General features: G+C 43.3%; 1 protein-coding gene across 3 annotated transcripts in view; it reads left to right on the top strand.

Annotated features, from left to right (window-relative positions):
• fbxo8 (F-box protein 8) overlaps positions 1-21,594 on the top strand; it is an 83,346-nt gene that overhangs the window by 41,772 nt on the left and 19,980 nt on the right. For all 3 annotated transcript variants that reach the window (XM_072515775.1, XM_072515774.1, XM_072515773.1), the window contains 2 exons: positions 8,534-8,844; positions 11,700-11,826. In XM_072515775.1, coding sequence (XP_072371876.1) covers positions 8,534-8,844; positions 11,700-11,826 — 438 coding nt within the window. The remainder of the gene's footprint in view (positions 1-8,533; positions 8,845-11,699; positions 11,827-21,594) is intronic.

The following is a 21,594-nucleotide window of genomic DNA, read 5'->3' as shown; positions in this document are numbered from 1 at the left end:
CCTGCTACCAGGCACAGAGTACAACCTCTTAAGCCAAATCATCCCCCTACCAATCAATCACACCCAAGTCCCACCCTATCGCTCTCTCTGGTGCCAAAAGTCTGAAGCTCCTGTTTAGACCAGCAGTGTTATCGCCTGTAACTTCTTAATTCCTCATTCTCTGCTGCTTGATTTATAGGAACATAGAAAATAGGAGCAGGAGGAGGCCATTTGACATTTCGAGCCCGCTCCGCCATTCATTATGCTTATGGCTGATCATCCTATCTATGGCTGATCATCCAACTCAGTAGCCTAATCCCGCTTTCCCCCCTATCCTTTGATCCCCTTTGCCACAAGTGATGTACCTAACTGCTTCTTGAAAACATACAATGTTTTTGCCTCCACTACATCCTGTGGTAACGAATTCCACAGGTTCAACACTCTGGGTGAAGAAATATTTCCTCATCTCTGTCCTAAATGGTCTACCCCATCTCCTCAAACTATGACTCCTGGTTCTGGGCAGCATCATCCCCACCATCGGGAATATCCTTCTTGCATCTACACTGTCTAGTCCTGTTAGGATTTTATAGGTTTCTGTGAGATTCTCCTCTCTCTCTTCCCCCCCCCCACCCCACCCCCCACCCATTCTTTGAACTCCAGCGAATGCAATCCTAACCAACTCATTCTCTCTTCATATGCAAGTTCCGTCACCCCAGGAATCAGTCTGGTAAATCTCCGGTAAGGAGACCAAAATTGCAAACACTATTCCAGGTGTGGCCTCCCCAATGCCCTGTATAACTGCGGCAAGACATCCCTGCTCCTGTACTCTAATCCTCTCACAATAGAGGCAAGCATATAATTTGCCTTTACCACCTGCTGTACCTGCATGCTTACCCAGGTCTCGTTGTACATTCCCCTCTCCTGATTTATGACCGTTCAGCTAATAGCCTGCCTTCTCATTTTTGCTACCAAAGTGGATAACCTCACATTTATCCAAATTATACTGCATCTGCCATTCATTTGCCCACTCACTCAATGTATCCAAATCACACTGAAGGATCTCTGCATCCTCCTCACAGTTCACCCGCTCCCAACTTGGTGTCACCTGCAAATTTGGAGATATTACATTTTAATCACACGTCTAAATCACTGATATATATTGTAATTAGCTGAGGTCCGAGCACCGATCCCTGAGGTATCCCACTTGTCACTGCCTGCCAATTGAAAAAGACCTGTTAACCCCTACTCTTTGTTTCCTGTCTGCCAAGCAAGTTTTCTATGTCCATTAATCATCCAAAATAAAAGAAAGGGAAATAAGGGAATAAACAGGAAGGAGGACCCTTAAAGCAGAGAAGAGACTTGATAGACATATTCAAGATCCTGAAGGGTATGAACAGTGAGAAACTGTTCCCAGTCGACAGGGCACAGATCCAAAATAATTGGCAAAAGGAGTAAGTGACACCATGAAAATATGTTTTCACTCTGGGTGATTGGCGTCTGCAACAAGCTTCTGGAGAAGGTGGTAGTGGTGGAAGCAGGTTTGATCAAGGTATTCGAAAGGGATTGCTATATGGAAACAGAGAATGTACAAGGTTATGGGGATAAGATAGGGGAATGGCAGTAGGTAGAATGCTTTCAAAGAGCCAATGTAGCCTTGGTAGGCCAAATAGCCTCCTTTTGCACTGTAAAGATACATGATGTGGCTGCTTAAGGTCACCTGCAGAAAACTCACATTTTGCAGACATCTATTTGAAGCCCAAGTGTAACAAATTACCAACTTTTCTAAAAAAGAATACTAATTTTAATTTTATTCAATGACTGGACTGTGACTTCCAAACACAGTCTTACAAATTAGAAAAACCCACCATCTCTCCCCCTGGTCAGCATCATCTCCTACTTCAGCCTCCTATTCATTGACTACAGCTCCGCCTTCAACACAACAATCTCCGTCAAACTCCTGCATGGACCAGCTGGCGGATGTGTTTTTGGACACCTTCAACCTCTCCCTATTCCATTCCGAGGTCCTCATCCGCTTCAAGAAGACCACCATCATACTGGTGCCAAACAAGAACCAGGCAACATGCTTCAACGACTATCGACCAGTGACTTTGACATCAATCATTATAAAGTGCTTCGGGGGGTTGGTCATGAGGCACACCAACTCCATACTCCCAGAATGCCTAATCCACTGCAATTTGCCATCTCCCTGGCCTTACACTCATCCCTGGTGCATCTCGACACCAAGGACTCATATGAAATGAAAAAATGGAAATCACTTATTGTCACAAGTAGGCTTCAAATGAAGTTACTGTGAAAAGCGCCTAGTCGCCACATTCCGGCACCTGTTCGGGGAGGCTGTTACGGGAATTGAACCGTGCTGCTGGCCTGCCTTGGTCTGCTTTCAAAGCCAGCGATTTAGCCCTGTGCTAAACAGCCCCTCATACGTCAGACTCCTATTCATTGACTACAATTCTGTCTTCAACACCATAATCCCAGCCAAGCTCATATCAAAGGTCCAAAATCTAGGACTTGGCTCCTCCCTCTGCAACTGGATCCTCTACTTTCTGACCCATAGATCACAATCAGTAAGGATAAACAACAACGCCTCCTCCACTATAGTCCTCAATACCGGTGCCCCGCAAGGCTGTGTACTTAGCCCCCTACTATACTCCCTGTACACACACGGCTGTGGGGCAAAATTTGGTTCCAACTCCATCTACAAGTTTGCTGATGACATGACCGTAGTGGACGATTCTCGAACAACGATGAGTCAGAGTACAGGAGGGAGATAGATAACCTAGTGCAATGGTGTAACGACAACAATCTCTCCCTCAATGTCAACAAAACTAAAGAGCTGGCCATTGACTTCAGGAAGCGAAGTATCATGCACACCCCTGTCTGCACCAGTGGTGCAGAGGTAGAGATGGTTGACAGCTTCAAATTCCTCGGTGTGCACATCAACAATCTGTCCTGATCCACCCATGTCGATGCTACAACCAAGAAAGCACAACAGCACCTATACTTCCTCTGAAAACTAAGGGAATTTGGCATGTCCACATTGACTCTTACCAATTTTTGTAGATGCACCATAGAAAGCATCCTATCTGGCTGCATCACAGCCTAGTATGGCAACTGCTCGGTCCAAGACCGTAAGAAACTACAGAGTCGTGAACGCAGCCCACGTGAAACCGCCTCCCAACCATTGACTGTCTGCACCTTCTGCTGTTTTGGAAAGCGGGCAGCGTAATCAAAGGCCCCTCCCAACCGGGTTATTCACTCTTCCAACTTCTTCCCCACTGTTACCAGACTCCTGAATGATTGTGGACTGAACTGATCTCTTCACACATCTTCTCTACTGAGTAGTACTGCACCCCGTATGCTCACCCGTTGCCTGTGCCTATGTATTTACATTAAGCATTTATGTATGTCCTATGTTTTTTTTCATGTATGGAATGATCTGTCTGGACTGTACGCAGAACAATACTGTAACTCTGTACAGGTGACAATAAAACAAATCCAATCCAATCTATGGCTCAGTGGTAACAATCTCACTTTTTGCATCAGAAGATTATATGACTAGACCCCACTCCAAAGACCTGAGCACCAAGTCCAGTGCAGTACCAATAGAGTGCTGCACTGTCCAGAGGTGCAGTCTTTAGGATGATGTGACCTGCTCTCCTCCTCAGGTCAGCATAAAAGATTCCATACCGCTATTTTGATGGAAGAGCAGTACAGCTTTCCCTGGTGGGGTGGTCAATATTTATCCCTCAACATACATCACTAAAATTGGATGCTCTAATCATTATCATGTGCATGTTTGTGTGAGCTTGCTGTGGGCAAATTGGCTGCTGTATTTCCAGCATAACAACAATTATACTTCAAAAGTATCTGATTTGCTCAAAAGTGCTTTGGGACATCCTGATAGTGTGACAGGTGCTATATAAATGCAAGTCACCCTTTATTCTTCCTGACTTGTGACCCCAGTGCTGGAAGGGGGCTCTATTTGCTAGGAGTTTTAAACTTCTGATTCAAGTGACCATTGAGAACATCTGGTGAGGGTAGGATTATATTAAGCAGTGATAAATCTTATGATCAAACAACTTTCCAAGTCTCTCATTTTAGGCGCAGTTAGGTAGTACTTGTGGTACTGAACATGGATATAAATCTCAGCATGATAATTTGTGTAAATCGAGTTCTTCAATCTGGTAACACCAGGAAAATAACCTTGCGAAGCTTCCTGGGTTGTGATAAAAACGCAGCTTCCTTCCGGCAAAGGACCCTGGCATCCCTAAGTGGTCTCGCCTACATGTGACTTAAAACCCACCTTAGGTGGTTTACTTGCATAAAGCTGTGTGAAATGATCTAAACAAACCATTTTGTTGTAGCAGAAACAAAATTCCTTCAAGCAGAACCATCTCACAACTAGGGATCAACAAGAAGTGAAATCTTTCCTGAGTTGCTGACATACTGAAGGGCAAATTAAAAAGTACAAGTGCAAGATATCAGATGCTGCCCGCACCCCCCCCCCCCCCCTCCAGTTCTAAGTCTACCCAAAGAGAGAAGGGAATCAATGGAGAGAATCGAAAAACGGGGGCAAAGCAAGATGCAAACTAATTTGTGTTCTTGGAATCGAGGTTATGACACTTGGAATCGAGGTTATGACACTTCAGAGTGCAGTATGTTAGCGTAAGGTTTACAGTAATAACCATAGTTGTTACAGCTTCAAGTAAGAGTGATTTCCAGTACCTTTTCCTTCTTCAATGGTGCCACCGTGACCCTTCATACAAAGTAGATATTTTCCCTTTTCATTTTTTAATTAAGTGGCAATTGCCAATCCACCTACCCTGCACATCTTTGGGTTGTGGGGATGTGACCCATGCAGACATGGGGAGAATGTGCAAACTCTCCACAGACATGACCCGGGGCCGGGATCGAACCCGGGTCCTCGGTGCCATGAGGCAGCAATGCTAACCACTGTGCTGCCCTTTTTCCCTTGACATTAAAAGGATAATAATCTTATCCTGAGACTCCTGTCCTGGTTCCGTGTGTAACAAAACGATAAACCAATTACTTGTACAGTGTAGACTTGTACACCTCCCCACCATGTGCATGCTCTGCAGTTGATTGCAAACTCGTTCTGTACCTAAACTTTTTCCTGTCCATCATGCATCTGTTATTCCATATGTGTCTACTGGATAAAGATGGCAATGTATATAACCTGCCTTGGTTATTGTACTTTATCAGCATTTATAGATGATGTCAGTTTGAAGTTTCCTTGTAATCTTTTAGATACTCTGCAGTTGCCCCAAAACTGCATAGACTGCAAGACTGTTCTTGCTGGATAGCTACTCGTCTGTCTCCCAGCTTAAAATGTATATAGTCCTGTACCTTTTTATGGCTTCTAGCCCACCATTATCATGAACCTGTATAGCTTATTTTGTAAACATTGCTGAATGCTCTCACTTTCAGGAGTCTAGGCCTCTGAAATGATGCATGGGATGAGTGCAGAGGGCCTTTCCAATGTTTGACATGTAATGCACCCCTTTGTGTTTATGAAAATGTTCGTGTTTGGTAACACAGTGTGTTTTGTTTGGGAAGAGTGCTAATTTATAGAGTGCAGAAATGATTTGTTAAGCTATTCTCTGTGATGTGTTGTATGTTACTAAGCTACAAGCAGTCAGCAATGGTTCAGTAGCTGAGAGCTGCTGGTTAATAAATTTTGGTATTTCACATAGAGCTAAAAGAAATATCTCATGGTGACTGCCATACATTGTTATTTGTTGTTAATCCCCAAGCTGCTAATGTACTAGAGTGCTCGGTGAAAGTCCATTAACTGATTCCTTATTTAATATTTTTGGCTGAACCAGGCAAGTGTAAATGATTAATCCTGCACTTGCCTTTGCCTAGAAAGAAGTGGACATTGAACCTTATGGCACTGGGAATGAATGACAAATTGCCATTACCAACATAAAAACTCATATAACCAAGATCATTGCCTTTTTATTAACACGTGCAGAAAGGAGGGAATCTTCATTATGAAGTATTTTCAGTTTAATCCTCTCAGAACCATAGTTAAACCCACACAAAATCTTACTTAGACCATACTTGGGCTACTGTGCTTAGCTCCAGTCTCCATATCATAAAGGAGATAAGAGGCTTGTACTTTCAATCCTGGGCCAGGAGTGCAGAGTCAGAACTTTTTCCAGCTCCACAAACCTGACACAGGAGTGGCCTGGAAGATCAGATTTTTGTTCCAGGGTGGCAGGGTTTTCTAGGAGTCAGGCCGGGCGACTGTGGAACAAGTGCAGAGGATGCTGTGTGCGGAGATGGGCTGGGTGGATGGTCCGCCTCGCTGTATCAAAGTTTTTTTTGAAACATTGACGGCTTTACCCCTCAAATACTCCCCATGCCTCCTCATGCCCTCAGCCCATTCCTATGCTCCCTCGTGCCAACCTATGCCCCTGTGCATCTCCAAGGTTCTTTATAAACCCTATGCCAACCCTAAACCATTATCTACTAATCTAAGTTTACTCCTCTACACTCTATAGTGTAAGAACACAGGTTAAGGGGATTTTCACAGTAACTTCATTGCATTGTTAATGTAAGCCTACTTGTGACACAAATAAACATTATTATTATAAGTTAGAACATCTGAATGATGGAATTTCTTTGACATCTTCTGGATGAGATATTAAACTTCTTGGGGCTTTTGCCAAGGATGGCCAGGCAGCACAGTGGTTAGCACTGTTGCTTCACCGCACCCATGTCCTGGGTTCAATTCCTGGCTTGGGTGACTGTGCAGAGTCTGCACGTTCTCCCCGTGTCTGCATGGGTTTCCTCTGGGTGCTCTGGTTTCCTCCCATAGTCCAAAGATGTTCAGGTTAGGTGGATTGGTCACGTTAAATTGCCCCGTAGTGTCCAAACGTTAGATGGGGTTGCTGGGTTACGGGGTAGGATGCAAGTGTGGGCCTAGGTAGGATGCTCTTTCAGGGGCCAGTGTAGACTCGATGGGCTGAATGGCCTCCTTCTGCACTGTAAATTCTATGATTTTGGATGGACATGAAAGATGCCATGACACCATTCCAAAGAAGAACATCCAATATCACAAAAATACTACTTGATCGATGTGATAACGGTTTCTTGGAGATGGTTGTACACAAATTAGTTGTGACACTGACTACAAACTTCAAAAAGTACTTAATTGGCTGTAAAGTGACTTTGGGCATCCTGAAGCCATGGAACACTATGTAAATATAAGTCTGCGTTTCTTTAGACACTGAATGTTGGCAGCTGACCATGTCCCCACCAAACATCGATCATTATCCAGCAGACATGACTTGATAACTAAAAAGCAGCACATCTTGCTGACGTTCACACAACTCAACACCAATTTGGAGTCAAACCAACGATTTTCTAGTTTTTGAGGTAGTAGTTAGTATTGCACTACAAGGTGTATTTAACCAAGCTGTTGGGGAGAGCTCTCATTTCAGTTTATTCGCTTCAATTACCCCTGCTAGGGAGTTACGTTTTGTAACTGAAGTCCCAAATAGGTCAGGCATTGTCAATCTCGGGGGCGGGTCGCGGGCAAGTGTCGGGAGGGTGACGGAGCCATTCGTCGCAGCGCTCCCGATCGCTCAAATCCGCGCGCAACAGCCGCAGTAGCCAGCTTGGAACGGATTTTAAAAACTTGGGCCGCGCTGCGCATGCGTTCCCAATCATCGTTGCGCATGCGCAAAACTATGCGCATGCGCGCACCGATGATCGGGCACGCATGCGCAGTGCATTATATGTTCGCAGCCTTTTTTTTTCAAGTTTGGGGGGCCAAAGGGACCCCAAACCGTTTCCTCCATTTTTGTCAGCAACAAACCAGGTAAGAGAAAATGGTGGGTCACGTAGGTCGGCCGGCGTGGGTTGCGAAGGTCGACCGGGTTGGGTCCCGAAGGTTGGCCGGTTGGTAAAAATGGGTCCTCGGGCAAAAGGTTTGAAAAACACTGAAATAGGTGCAATGGAATGCAACACCTGATCGCAACATGCATTTCTTTAATCAGTATGTGATAACTTTTAAAGTGCAGACATCTTTTATAAACAGCTGACAGCCAGCATCCCGTTCTAACTGATCCTGAGTCTGTAGATTTGATGTTACACCAGGTGTTTAACAAGCATATACTGTACTCTAGAACGAACAGTATATAACAAATAAGCCTCGATTCAATCACTTAATTGAGCACCGCGCACCTCCCTGCAACCTAGAATATAGCTGAGACAGTATCTTGTTCATTGACTAATTGTTTTCATCAATGCCCTATTTGCATTTAGCTCTGTTGATTGGACAGTTGGTTTGTCAACAGTGCAGGTTCAATTCCTACACCAGTTGAGGTTATTAATGAAGGCCCACCTTCTCAACCTTGCCCCTTGCCAAAGGCGTGGTGATCTTCAGGTTAAATGATCACCAGTCAGCTCTCCCCCTCAAAGGAGGGAAAGCAGTCAATGGTCATCTGGGACTGTGGTGACTTTACTTACTTTACTTTTAACTATTTGTGTTTTACATTTGCAGATGGGTCAGGGGCTGTGGAGAGTTGTAAGGAATCAGCAGTTGCAACACCGAAGATACAGTGAGGAAGGCTATTACCTTGGAGAACATGACAGGAGACTCGCTGCTGCAAGTCGCAGGCATGCCCAGGTTGGGATTGACATCTATCATGTTCTAAGAGTCGGAAGGTCGAAGGAAGAGCACGGATTTCCAGACTTGGAACTATTGCCCCCAGAGCTTAGCTTAACCATTCTCTCATACCTGAATGCGACTGACCTTTGTTTGGCCTCTTGTGTCTGGCAGGACTTGGCTAACGATGATGTCCTCTGGCAAGGGTAAGTGCCATTCTATTCTGTCACTCATAGCTCTGCCCATGTGCAAACTTTAAACTTTGTTGCTAGAAATTGAAGAATAGCTCTGTAAAGTGCAGTACAGCAGATTGAAGTCAGTTTAATGTTTGCAGTCAAAACTGAGGCAAAGTTCTGGAAAAATTCTTCTGTAAAACAAGAGCAAGTTCTCCGATTTTTCTGTAGTGTGTTTAAAAGTGAGCAATATTAATCTTAGATATAATCAGTGTGTCCTAACTACCAACAGTATATACGTGACAACAAAAGTTTTACAACTGGTAAAAAAAAAAAATTAGACCAGCCCAATCATTTCAGAGAAATTGCTTTAACATGAGAATTATAACCTTTATAACTTGCCAGAATAATCTTTGTTGTATCTGCCACTGAACTATCCCCTCATGCTATATCAGGTTAACCTTTTGCATGCATTTCAATGAAATTATCTCTTCTGCCTAAACAGTTAGCGTTATAAATAACCACATATTCAGTTACCATACAATAGAATTCTACTTTCCCAAACTATTCCTACTAATGTTGATATAGAGATTATGAAGAGGGTTTTTCCTCAGTCTAAAGATTCATTGATTGCAAACACAAGTACAGCAGATGGTCTGTGACTAATCAGATTTTGGCTCCACTGTGCCAGCACATTGGCAGTCATCCCCCTGACGAGCTCAATTAGCATTTGTGTCACATATGTGGCCACAAAGTCTACAAAGCGTCCAGGTTTCCATTCCTGGCCTATATATCGAAATAGGTCTGGCAGTCCCTGGAGCAAACTCCAGTTTCTACCCTGAATCACTGCACTTGATTCCTTGGTGGAATGTGTCTATTTGAATGTTGAGTGTTTAATTCCCCTAAAGCCTCCATGAAGTGAGAGGATTCAGCCTGAACATGAAAAGTAACCACTACAGCAAGGTACCAGAGGAAATCATCCTCTTTTTGAAGTAACATTTAAGAACTTTTTAGGAATGCAGAATTCTGCAATATTGCAATTCGGTATGTGTCTTGTAAAACCCTATGGACTTGAGTGGGGAGAAAATGAGAAGTAACGGCTGGAATAAAGCTACTCTGAAGAAACATGTCTCTGTTAGCCTAGTTTATTGTTAATGTCAAAGCAAACTTTTTTTTTAAATCAAAGGCAATTGCAATAGAATAACAGAAGCTGACAGCACGTAACAAGGCAAATTCAACTGATAGGCATTGATATTTAAAGACAGGATGCAGATGAAGGCAAACCCTAATGGCTGAAGAACCTGACAAGGTCCAGGACTCTGAAGCCCTGCCAAACTTAACAGCAGAGCCTGAGGAATATTTTGTAGATTCTTGCCCTCAGCCAGTACACAGAAGGAAAACCCAGTGGCTGAAGACTGTACCCGACTCTAGGGAAGCAAAAGAGACTATGATTTGGCATGGAAGGAGGAAGTTACTGAGGACGATGGGAAGGCTTTTGATCGAGAATGGGGGTTATAGTAAGGATGCTGACATTTGGAGCTGGAACAAGACAGAGGCGATCTTGCTAGGTCTTTGTGGAAGATCACTCCTTCTGGCCCTCAAGGAGTGCTGAAGGAGGCACTTACTCTGGCAATCTGGAAGCTCTCGCCTTGTGTCACTGCCACTGACGCCCTGGGAAGAACGTGCAACTGTAGCAGCAAATTTCAAAATTGGTCACCCAATTGTGCTGCTGGAGTGCCACGGTAGCACAGTGGTTAGCACTGTTTCTTCACAACACCAGGGACCCGGGTTTGATTCCCGGCTTGGTTCACTATCTGTGTGGAGTCTGCACGTTCTCCCCGTGTCTGCGTGGGTTTCCTCCGGGTGCTCCGGTTTCCTCCCACAAGTCCCGAAAGAAGTGCTTGTTCAGTGAATTAGACATTCTGAATTCTCCTCAGTTTACCCGAACAGGCGCTGGAGTGTGGCGACTAGGGGATTTTCACAGTAACTTCATTGCAGTGTCAATGTAAGCCTACTTGTGACACTAATAAAGATTATTATAATTAATCATTATGCTTGGTGGAACATTCAAATGCTCTGGTATCTGCAAACGTGAAAAACAGATGGCAGAAGGCATGTGTGGCAGTTAGGGGTCCCGCTCCAGCTATTTTTTAAATGTGCCTGACACCTTACACCTGCCATGGCGGCAATAATATCTAACCCATTCAAACCCACCCACCCACTTCCAATAGGGTTAAAATCAGGCCCATTGTGTCTGTTGTGACTTTGTGTAATGAGATTAGTTTTAGATTGCTGTTATTAAATGTTTTATGTCCACGTAAAGTTTTGATTTGTAACTTTAAATGCACAAATGAAAATGCATCAGTTGAAAGTTGAGCATTTTAAAGGATAGTGTAATTGGTTTATGCAATACTTGTGAAATTATTTGCCTAACTATGAAAATCAAAATTACAGAACCACATAATTGAAAGTTAAGCTTTATAGAAAATTTGAAGAGTTTCGGTTTTTTATTTTGGTACAATATTTTATTGTGCAATATTGTTCATCAAAGGATCAGTCCAGGATGAGTTTTTCCATCTAGAATCCAAGATAGCATTAAGAGGAATACCTTAGTGAATGAGTCAACTATAATGCATCTAAGTCATGAATGTTACTAAAGATGTGACTAAAAATGAAGGCAAACCAGCCTTATTGCAATGAAACCTGTTAACATTACATGGATTTCCATTCATTGTAATGAAGATCTATGAAATAGTTGCATCTTTATATTAGCATATAGAACCTGTGCAAATTCAGACCGGGAACTCTGCTTCATAAGACCATTTAAGGTGGTGAGTAAAAGGCAAATGTTGATAAAATACCAACAGGCAGCATGGATTTTGTTTCAGGTTGTGCAAATCCACGTGGGGTCACTGTTCCATATACTATAGAGACCATCCTTCAAATTTTAACTACAGGAAACTCTACATGCAACTAGATGAAGGCAGCCTTACTTTCAATGCTAATCCTCATGAGGTAATTAAACATTGTATATCTATGTTGCGAGACAGTGTAAAACTTCACGGTGGCATTTGTTAATATTGCTATTTAATCAATCGCACCTCTTGCACTTGAATAGTGATAAACTGCCAGAACATTGTTAGTTTGCATGTATTCAGTTATTTCACTGAGGCTCATATAATGGCCTAGACACTCAGTGGCCTAATTTTGAGGTGCAAAATGCTCTAAGCTAGAAATGTTACACTACAGACTGGTAAAGGCAGAAAAATCCAGGGCTCCAGCCTGAAACAAACCTTTTCCACCGATGAATAAAGGACCTAACATTTGTTTGAGGCCCCCTTGGCAAAGGTCAGCTGCCCCGAAGAAGCTAGCTTTAGTCAGGTAAGCAGGGGGCACAAATTTACAATCCCCCGCCATCAGCTTGCCAGACAGGGTAAGGGGAATTTGGGGGCTATAATATTCCCCAGATAACCTTACCATGTACCTTTTAGTCTGTCTGCAATTTTAAGTGGAGCAAGCAATGAGTCTCTCTGCCATGAGTACATCTGCACTTACCTGGTACTGGGCTCGAGACTTTGAACCTGGGGACTGCTTGTAGTCCCTGTCCTGGCCGCTAGTGCTGAAAGGACTACACTCCTCATGTGTATGGGACTGCACACTTTGGTTGAGGAGATGGGAACCCCCGCCATTTGAAAATCCTGCCCATGCTCTGCAGGTGGTCTGTCTCGTGTCACTCGAGGGCCAGCTGATGGTTCTCGTCATAAAAATAAGTGGTGACTTGTAAGTGTAGCCAGGAGATGCAGGAGTGCTCCTCTGGGGTTCACTGCAATGCCAAACACTGTTCTACTCCCATTCAGCCCCTTATGGATCAAGTATTTTAATTGTAGCCCTCCCTCCCGACTGCTTTCCCTTCTCTCTTTACCTGCCTGCTGACACAATAGCAAAATTCCCTTTGCTGATGAACTGCGTGAGAATGCCTTTCGTGTAAGTAAGACTGGTCCCAATATACGGTCTGTTTAGCACCTGCTCATTCCAGGGCAGGGATTACTCCTGCCACTCAATTTTCTAGGCTCATTTTCTTGGTAAAAATAGTCCTGTAATATCAGGTTAAATATACCTTCTAGGTGCAGGAAGTGCCATAACAAATGACCTCTTTAGTTTATTACTGAAAAAATATTTATTTTCTATGATGTCTTGATTTCATGAATGCTGTTTAAAGTACAAATTTATGTTTAATAAACATTTTACAGCATGAACATAGCAGTAAAAATGCATTTTAGCTCTTGTAATATGCCACATATTCATTTATTGTACAATTTACAACTTAAAATTCTTGTTTCCTTCAATGAGGAGTAATGAAAAATTATCTGAGATTTGAGAAGCTCATAATTCCATATGTAGTTTTTAAATGTCCATAACTGGATAAGTTGAACTGAACATCCAAGAAGTCAAAGAAGCTTAATCGTGTTAAGTATTTTTTTAGATTGGTGCCTCCTCCTTATACTGTATTTTGCCAATGACCATATACGTATTGCTCCCTCTGCAGGAGAAAAGTATATATTTTGTGTTGTAATTCTTCATATTCCTGTGCCCAGCCCCAGTGTAAAATAAATGTTGACTAAATGATCGCTTGCTTATTATTATAGGCCACAGTCGGTACTTAACTGTCAGTCACAATTTTGTAGCTTTTTTCTGTCACACTTGCAGAGAAAAACTGAATTAACGAAAGAGAAAATGCTGGAAAATCTCAGCAAGTCTGGCAGCATCTGCAGGGAGAGAAAAGAGCTAACGAGAAAAGAGAAAAACTGAGTTAATGTTTCAAGACCAATCCGACTCTTCTTCGAGGAAGAGTCATTTTGGACTCAATATGTTACCAATGCTGCCAGACCTGCTGACATTTCCCAGCACTTTCAATTTTGTTGTGGGAAGACAAATGATTAAGATTTATTAACAACAATCTATTAGGGCAAATATTCTTGGGGATTCTGAATCTATATAATGTAGTACAGTATACTAAAGCAATAAAAGTACATTTTCATAAAGATGTCAGCTAAAAGCTGACGTGGCACCATCTACATGCACCATCTATAAGGGTCAAGCAACATGTTCCAGTTAAACCAGATTTCAATGACCTTAAACAGCTCATTCTTGAGACACAATCTACTGCAGACAGCATAAAGATTAACAAACATGTTTTTCGAACTCAACCTAAGGACCAGGCACATCCAACAGGTCTGGCACCAAGAAGGGAGGTTAGGGAGGGGTCCATAGGAAAATGAAGGGTAGATAACACTCACTCTTGCTGGGTGCAGATATGTAACTTGTTTAAAGTAAAATGTAAAACCGACATGAGCCAATGTAAACAATATTTTTATCTACGTAACCAGACTCTGTATAAATGTCACCTGATTCTTTACGTGGGCAGAGTCAGCTCCGGAGGTCTATCTCTGAAGCTGGGCTCTTCTAACATGTTGGTCAATAAACAATCGTTCTGTATCTGAGACTCCTGATTATTTCGTGGAAAAGAGAAAAAACACAACAATTTAATCTTAAACGGAGTTAACTTGTTTCTGGTAAGAAGTCTTACAACACCAGGTTAAAGTCCAACGGGTTTGTTTTGAATCACTAGCTTTCGGAGCACTGCTCCTTCCTCCACATGAACTTGTTTCTGATGTTTGTCTTTATCCTATACCTGGGTCACACTCCAGCCAAAGACAGAAACCTCCAGGATTCCAAAATGATGCCATGTACCACTCAACCAGGAACTGAAACTGCGCCACTTGGATTCATGAGCCACTATGTGGGTAAACAGCCCTTCCAAAATGTGGTGGTTGTGGTATTGAAGGTTTGACCTTTCCTGAAAAGTGTGGTGTTGAATGAGGCAGAGTTTTGTTTACACTCCTTACTTCTGCTGGTACGGGAGAGGAAGTGGTTAGTCACTGAAAGTACAACATTATTCTTTAGCTATCAGCAAGGATAGCTGGTGCGATTGGTGTATTAAACCAGTGGTGCATTAGGAGATGTTGAAATGCCTGCGTATAGATAATGCCAATTAAGATGCCCTAATTGGATACTGTTTGTCCTGTAGGACAGCCAATACAAGCTGCACGGTGCATGGAGAAAAGGAATAGTAAATTCACGAGCTTCTTCTGCACAGAAGACTTTCGTCATAGGAAAGGACCCTCGGCTAAGAAATTAAGCTACTTAACTTGCAGAGTGGTTTACAACCCGAGAGGTTTAATACTCTGACAAGAGCAATGTTTTTCAAACTTTTTTTCCGGGGACCCATATTTACCAACCAGCCAACCTTCGGGACCCAACCAGGCCGACCTTCTCGACCCACGCTGGCCGACCTTCACGACCCATGCCGGCCGGCCTTCGCGGCCCACGCCGGCTGACCTGCGCAACCCACTATTTTCTCTTACCTTGTAATGTTTAGGTGAAATGTGGTGAACCTCCAATTTCTAGAGGATGGAAACATTTTCAGTTTCTGCATTTTTTTCCTGTAAAAATGTTATCAAATGAAATCTCCCCCGAACTTGTAAAAAAAATGGTTGCGACCGTATTAAAAAAATGCGGCCGCACTGCACATGCGTGCCCGCTCATCGGTGCACAAGCGCAGAGTTTTGCGCATGCGCACCGATGAGCGGGCACGCATGCGCGGTGTGGCCGCATTTTTTAATATGTTCGTGCCCATTTTGAAGGCCGCTTGCAGCCGGCGTTATTGAAAGCTGGCTGCTGCACGTGGATTTGCGCTATTGGGAGCGCCCCACCAGCGGCTCCGCGACCCAACACCCGCCCGAGACCCGCCCGACTTTGACAATTGACTTTGACAATGCCTGGACTAGAGCACTCAGATTGCTGACTGCCAGAAATTATAATGGTGCTAACAGCTCTCTATTGCTATAATTTACATTTTATGGTATTCATTTTTGTACTTTGGACTGTTGTTCACTTGCACAGGAAGATTTGACTTTAGCAAAAGAAAATTGGCGTCCCGTTTTCCCCCCCCAGTTCCAGCCAATGTGAGCTGGTTCCTTCTCTGTCTAAAGAAGACAGTTGCAAACACAACTGTGCACTGTTCAATAGAAAGAATTTATAGATTATAGATATTGAATTATCAAACACTTCAACCAGTTTATTATTAAAATGTTTACTCCGATGTCCTTACTTATGAGATGAACAAAGGATAGAAACAAGTTTGGTTTAACCCAATTTTATTTACAATGCTGATTCTTTTACTATAACTCTTACAGTCTACAACATTACTCACAAATAATATGACTCAGGCTCACAGTTGAGCTCTTATTGCCCGCACTTAGGGTGGCCAGGCTACAATCACTCGATATGGATACCTTCTCGAAGCTCAGTGCCTCCTCTTCTTGCACTGTTTGTGCGAGGGGATACCCAGGTTGTCACTGATGATCTATTCCGATGGTCCTTTTATACCGGTTCTGCTAGCACTCAGTCATAGGTGTATGCCCACACCTGACCTGAGTTGTATTACCCCATCAAAACCAAAACTCGTGAATAGGAATAAACAGGATAATCATGTTCGTCCAGGGTGATTCAATGAAGATCCATTGGCCTCTGAAGCTTGTCTGACCAACTATTAGCCCATTATGGCACCTGATGACTTCCTTGTTTATCATTCAGCCTGCTGCAAAATTGATCACTTCCATCAAGAAGTTGGTTCCATATTCATAGTCTTGTTCTTTGTGTAAAAGTGTTAACTACTGAGTGGGTAATCACAAAATCCATATAGCGGTAATGAGTTTCTATGTTGACTTTACTGGCATTTCAGCCAGGGCTTTATTTGGCAGTTTCTGTTTCTGGCCTATGTGTGTTTTCCCCCCTTGTCAGCCTGTTTTGCAATACCACAGAAGGCAGTGGTTTGTATTCCATGTTGTGTCTTGCTATCCTGATCTTTTAAAAGATAGCTTTAACCCCAATTCATCAAGTCTAATGCAGTGGCCAATATTTGTCGTATTCTTGTGATATTTGTCGTATTCTTGTGATAGAAATGCTAGGCCACTTGAAGGCTTTTGGTTTTTCCATTGTTCCATGCCTCCAGAGGAAAGAAATCCTTTCTGGACCAAATTTTGATCAGAGGTTATACTGGACAACAATGTGCGCCTTAATAAAACTAGAACTGTGGGTGAATTAATATTGAAGTAAAGGAAAGTTCAGCAATTTGTAATTTGTTTAAATTTTAGGTGAAATAAAAATGAGCTACTAGTAACCAACCAGAAAGTAACCACAAGCATTTGAGCCAGTTGGTGAGATCTTTCAAGTGTTCCATGGAGAACTTTATATCAGCACAAGCAATTTTGCAAGTACATATTGCTGCTGAAAGAATTGCTGTGGAACTATCAGTGTATTCGACCTGCCCAGACTCTGATATTATCATATTGTATCTGATTACCTTTCACACCATAGCATAATTTTTACAGCAACCAAAATGAAGTCTATGTTTGAATCTTAATGAGTAATGATTTCCAGGACTAAAACATGCTGTCATTTCCCCCCCCCCCCCCCCACTTCCCAATTTGGGCTTTATCAAACCCTGACTCGCCATACGGTAAGGAACTTTATGTATTAAAAAAATAAAAACTGACCAGGCTGAAGTGAATCCCTTTTGAGATTAAGAGCAAGAAAAAGTGCATGTCCCTGCCCACCGATCCCTTAAGGTGAATGGGTATGGTGGCCAAGAATGAATGGAATACTTGTCTTTATTAGCCGAGGTGTAGAATATAGGGGCTGGGAGATTATGTTGGACAGCTAGAATATAAAACCATAGTTAGATCTGCTACATTCAGTTCTGGCCACCTCATTTTAGGAAAGTTGTGATTGCACTAGCAAGGGTATAGAGCAGACTTGCAAAAATGGTGCCTGAATTGGAGACTTTTAGTAATGACAAGAGATTGGACAGGCAGGGTTGCTTTCTTTGGAACATAGCACATCGAGGGGAGACCTAATTGAAGTGTATATATAATAATGAAGGATCCAGATAGATGGAGAGGAAGACCCTAATCCCCCTGGTTGAGGGGTTCATTAGGAGGGAACATAGAATTAGGGTAGGAAGTGAAAGGTTTAGAGGGGATTTGAGGGAAATGTTTTTCACTCTTGTAGCATTTGGAATTCGCTGCCTTGAAAATGTGTTACACGATCCCCGTAGAAACTGTTAATGTTCAACAATAAATTTGAATTTCTAGTTGATAGAGAAAAGATGGTACGACATGATTGCATGATTTCAAATTTGAAGACTTGCATAATTTAATGCCTGAAGCCCTCTAAGAATTCTGGTGAATCTACACTGTACCAAGAGCAATATATCCTTCCTGAAATTCAGTACCTAAAACTGAGTACAATACAATGGGTTCTGATCGAGGCCCTATACACTGTAACATCACTTCCACACTTTTTGTAGTCCATTTCCCTTCTGTAAATCACGTTCCTTTGGAGCCCTTTTCGAAAGTCTGTAATTTGGTTCAGTTTCCTTCATGACTTGTCTGGGTGACCTTTTTGGAGGAGAGTTCATGACCTGTCTCATCGCTGCTGATATCCTTTTCTCTGTTCCAAGATTCTCATTTTCTTATGGACAGACACGCGCACACACAGACAAGACCAGGGCTATGCCATTCATGTGTAATTGTCTGCTATGTTTTGGACCCCCTTTTCTGGACCCAAGTTCCTTATATCTCCCACATCTTGACATTTGCCACCATCGCCCAAGGTGGTGAGCTGGTGGGCCTCCTGGAGCTATCCCTTGGTTTGAATCAGTTTCTGTCCCACCATGTGATTCGGAAAGCTTCTGGCATAATTTACTTCTGAGCATGAAATTGGCGTGAGTTCCCGGGAAACTTATCACAAAACCTGGCCATCGTCACACTTAATCCCCAAGATGGAAAATTCCACTCTATTAATGAAACTGACTATTGCATCATGGAGTCTCAGGCCCCAGCAACAGCACTGAAAGTGTTCAGGAGCAAAGCTGTGACGGTGCCTTTTCTCAACATCATTCATATCAAAATTTAGAATTGAAGTGTGCATGCCAGACTCCTGTCTCATACGATCACTAGCCATGTTGCTGATGTTCCAGTTGGCCAAGTGCTGGAATCCTTGAGTTCAACCACATTATCCTCTTGCCATGTTATTTTGAAATATATCCCTATGAGGTTTGAACCTTGTCATAACTTAGCTGGATCGTTGGTCATGTATGATCTCCAACCACTCCCGCGTCCAGGCATCATTGTATTCCAATCATAGAACATAGAATATACATTCGGCCCATCGAGTCTGCACCGACCCACCCCTTCTGCACTGTAAATTCTATGATATAACTTAAGCCCTCACTTCCACCTTATCCCCGTAACCCAATCACCCCTCCTAACCTTTTTGGTCACTAAAGGCAATTCATCAAGGCCAATCCACCTAACCTGCACGTCTTTGGATCATCCCTCTCCTTCATATATAACCCAGAAACTCATCCCCATGATTTCTCTATTCTGTGATTTTTTTTTTTTTTTTAGTGGTTCTGGGGTGGGGAGTCTGCCCAGGGAAAAAACAGCTACCCTGCAACCATTTAGAGGCTAATTGGCTGCTTGGAGTTAAGCTAATGGTGAATTATCTGTTTCTGTCCATTTGAGGGTGGAGTGGGAGAAGGACGAGCAGGTGCATTTATTCCTAACTACTCTGTGTACCGATTCCCAAAAACCCAAGCCTGGCTGTCCTGACATGTCACATTGGACACTGCACTCACCTGCAGACATGCTGTGGGACTCGCATTGCAGTTGGTGGAGAGTGACCACAGGAAGCTCTTTCCCAAATTTTAACCAACCCCCCACGCTTGCCCACTCCTGACCAGCAAGCCCTTTTGCAAACCGGACCCCCATTCTCCCATGCCAGATCACTCTTCTCCCACAGCCGACGTCCTCTGCCCCCATCCCTCGCCCTCTCTGCCTGCCCCTTGTCTTCTCTGCCCATTCATTGCCCTCTTTCAGACTTTGTCTCCCTCATCCAAAATTTGCTAATGCTCTTCAAGAGGGTTTAAACTAGTTCAGCAGGGGCTTGGGAACCTGAATTGTAGCTCCATTATACAGGAGGTTGAGAGTAGTGAGGTCATGAGTAAGGTTTCAAAGTTGCAGGAGTGTACCGGCAGGCAGGAAGGTGGTTTAAAGTGTGTCTTCTTCAATGCCAGGAGCATCCGGAATAAGGTGGGTGAACTTGCGGCATGGGTTGGTACCTGGAACTTCGATGTTGTGACCATTTCGGAGACATGGATAGAGCAGGGACAGGAATGGTTGTTGCAGGTGCCGGGGTTTAGATACTTCAGTAAGCTCAGGGAAGGTGGTAAAAGAGGGGGAGGGGTGGCATTGTTAGTCAAGGACAGTATTACGGTGGCAGAAAGGACGTTTGATGAGGACTCGTCTACTGAGGTAGTATGGGCTGAGGTTAGAAACAGGAAAGGAGAGGTTACCCTGTTAGGGGTTTTCTATAGGCCTCCGAAAAGTTCCAGAGATGTAGAGGAAAGGATTGGAAAGATGATTCTGGATAGGAGCGAAAGCAACAGGGTAGTTGTTATGGGGGACTTTAACTTTCCAAATATTGACTGGAAACGCTATAGTTCGAGTACTTTAGATGGGTCCGTTTTTGTCCAATGTGTGCAGGAGGGTTTCCTGACACAGTATGTAGATAGGCCAACGAGAGGCAAGGCCATATTGGATTTGGTACTGGGTAATGAACCAGGACAGGTGTTAGATTTGGAGGTAGGTGAGCACTTTGGTGATAGTGACCACAATTCGATTACGTTTACTTTAGTGATGGAAAGGGATAGGTATATACCGCAGGGCAAGAGTTATATCTGGGGGAAAGGCAATTATGATGCGATGAGGCAAGACTTAGGATGCATCGGATGGAGAGGAAAACTGCAGGGGATGGGCACAATGGAAATGTGGAGCTTGTTCAAGGAACAGCTACTGCGTGTCCTTGATAAGTATGTACCTGTCAGGCAGGGAGGAAGTGGTCGAGCAAGGGAACCGTAGGTTCCTAAAGCAGTCGAAACACTTGTCAAGAGGAAGAAGGAGGCTTATGTAAAGATGAGACATGAAGGTTCAGTTTGGGCGCTCGAGAGTTACAAGTTAGCTAGGAAGGACCTAAAGAGAGAGCTAAGAAGAGCCAGGAGGGGACATGAGAAGTCTTTGGCAGGTAGGATCAAGGATAACCCTAAAGCTTTCCATAGATATGTCAGGAATAAACGAATGACTAGGGTAAGAGTAGGGCCAGTCAAGGACAGTAGTGGGAAGTTGTGCTTGGAGTCCGACGAAATAGGAGAGGTGCTAAATGAATATTTTTCATCAGTATTCACACAGGAAAAAGACAATGTTGTCGAGGAGAATACTGAGATTCAGGCTACTAGACTAGAAGGGCTTGAGGTTCATAAGGAGGAGGTGTTAGCAATTCTGGAAAGTGTGAAAATAGATAAGTCCCCTGGGCCGGATGGGATTTATCCTAGGATTCTCTGGGAAGCTAGGGAGGAGATTGCTGAGCCTTTGGCTTTGATCTTTAAGTCATCTTTGTCTACAGGAATAGTGCCAGAAGACTGGAGGATAGCAAATGTTGTCCCCTTGTTCAAGAAGGGGAGTAGAGTAGATCAGAAATTGGCTAGCTGGAAGAAGACAAAGGGTGGTGGTTGATGGGAAATGTTCAGACTGGAGTCCAGTTACTAGTGGTGTACCACAAGGATCTGTTTTGGGGCCATTGCTGTTTGTCATTTTTATAAAT

The sequence above is a fragment of the Scyliorhinus torazame genome, chromosome 9 (genome assembly GCF_047496885.1).
Source record: "Scyliorhinus torazame isolate Kashiwa2021f chromosome 9, sScyTor2.1, whole genome shotgun sequence".
Classification (NCBI taxonomy): Eukaryota; Metazoa; Chordata; class Chondrichthyes; order Carcharhiniformes; family Scyliorhinidae; genus Scyliorhinus; species Scyliorhinus torazame.
This window is presented reverse-complemented; position numbering and strand designations above follow the sequence as displayed.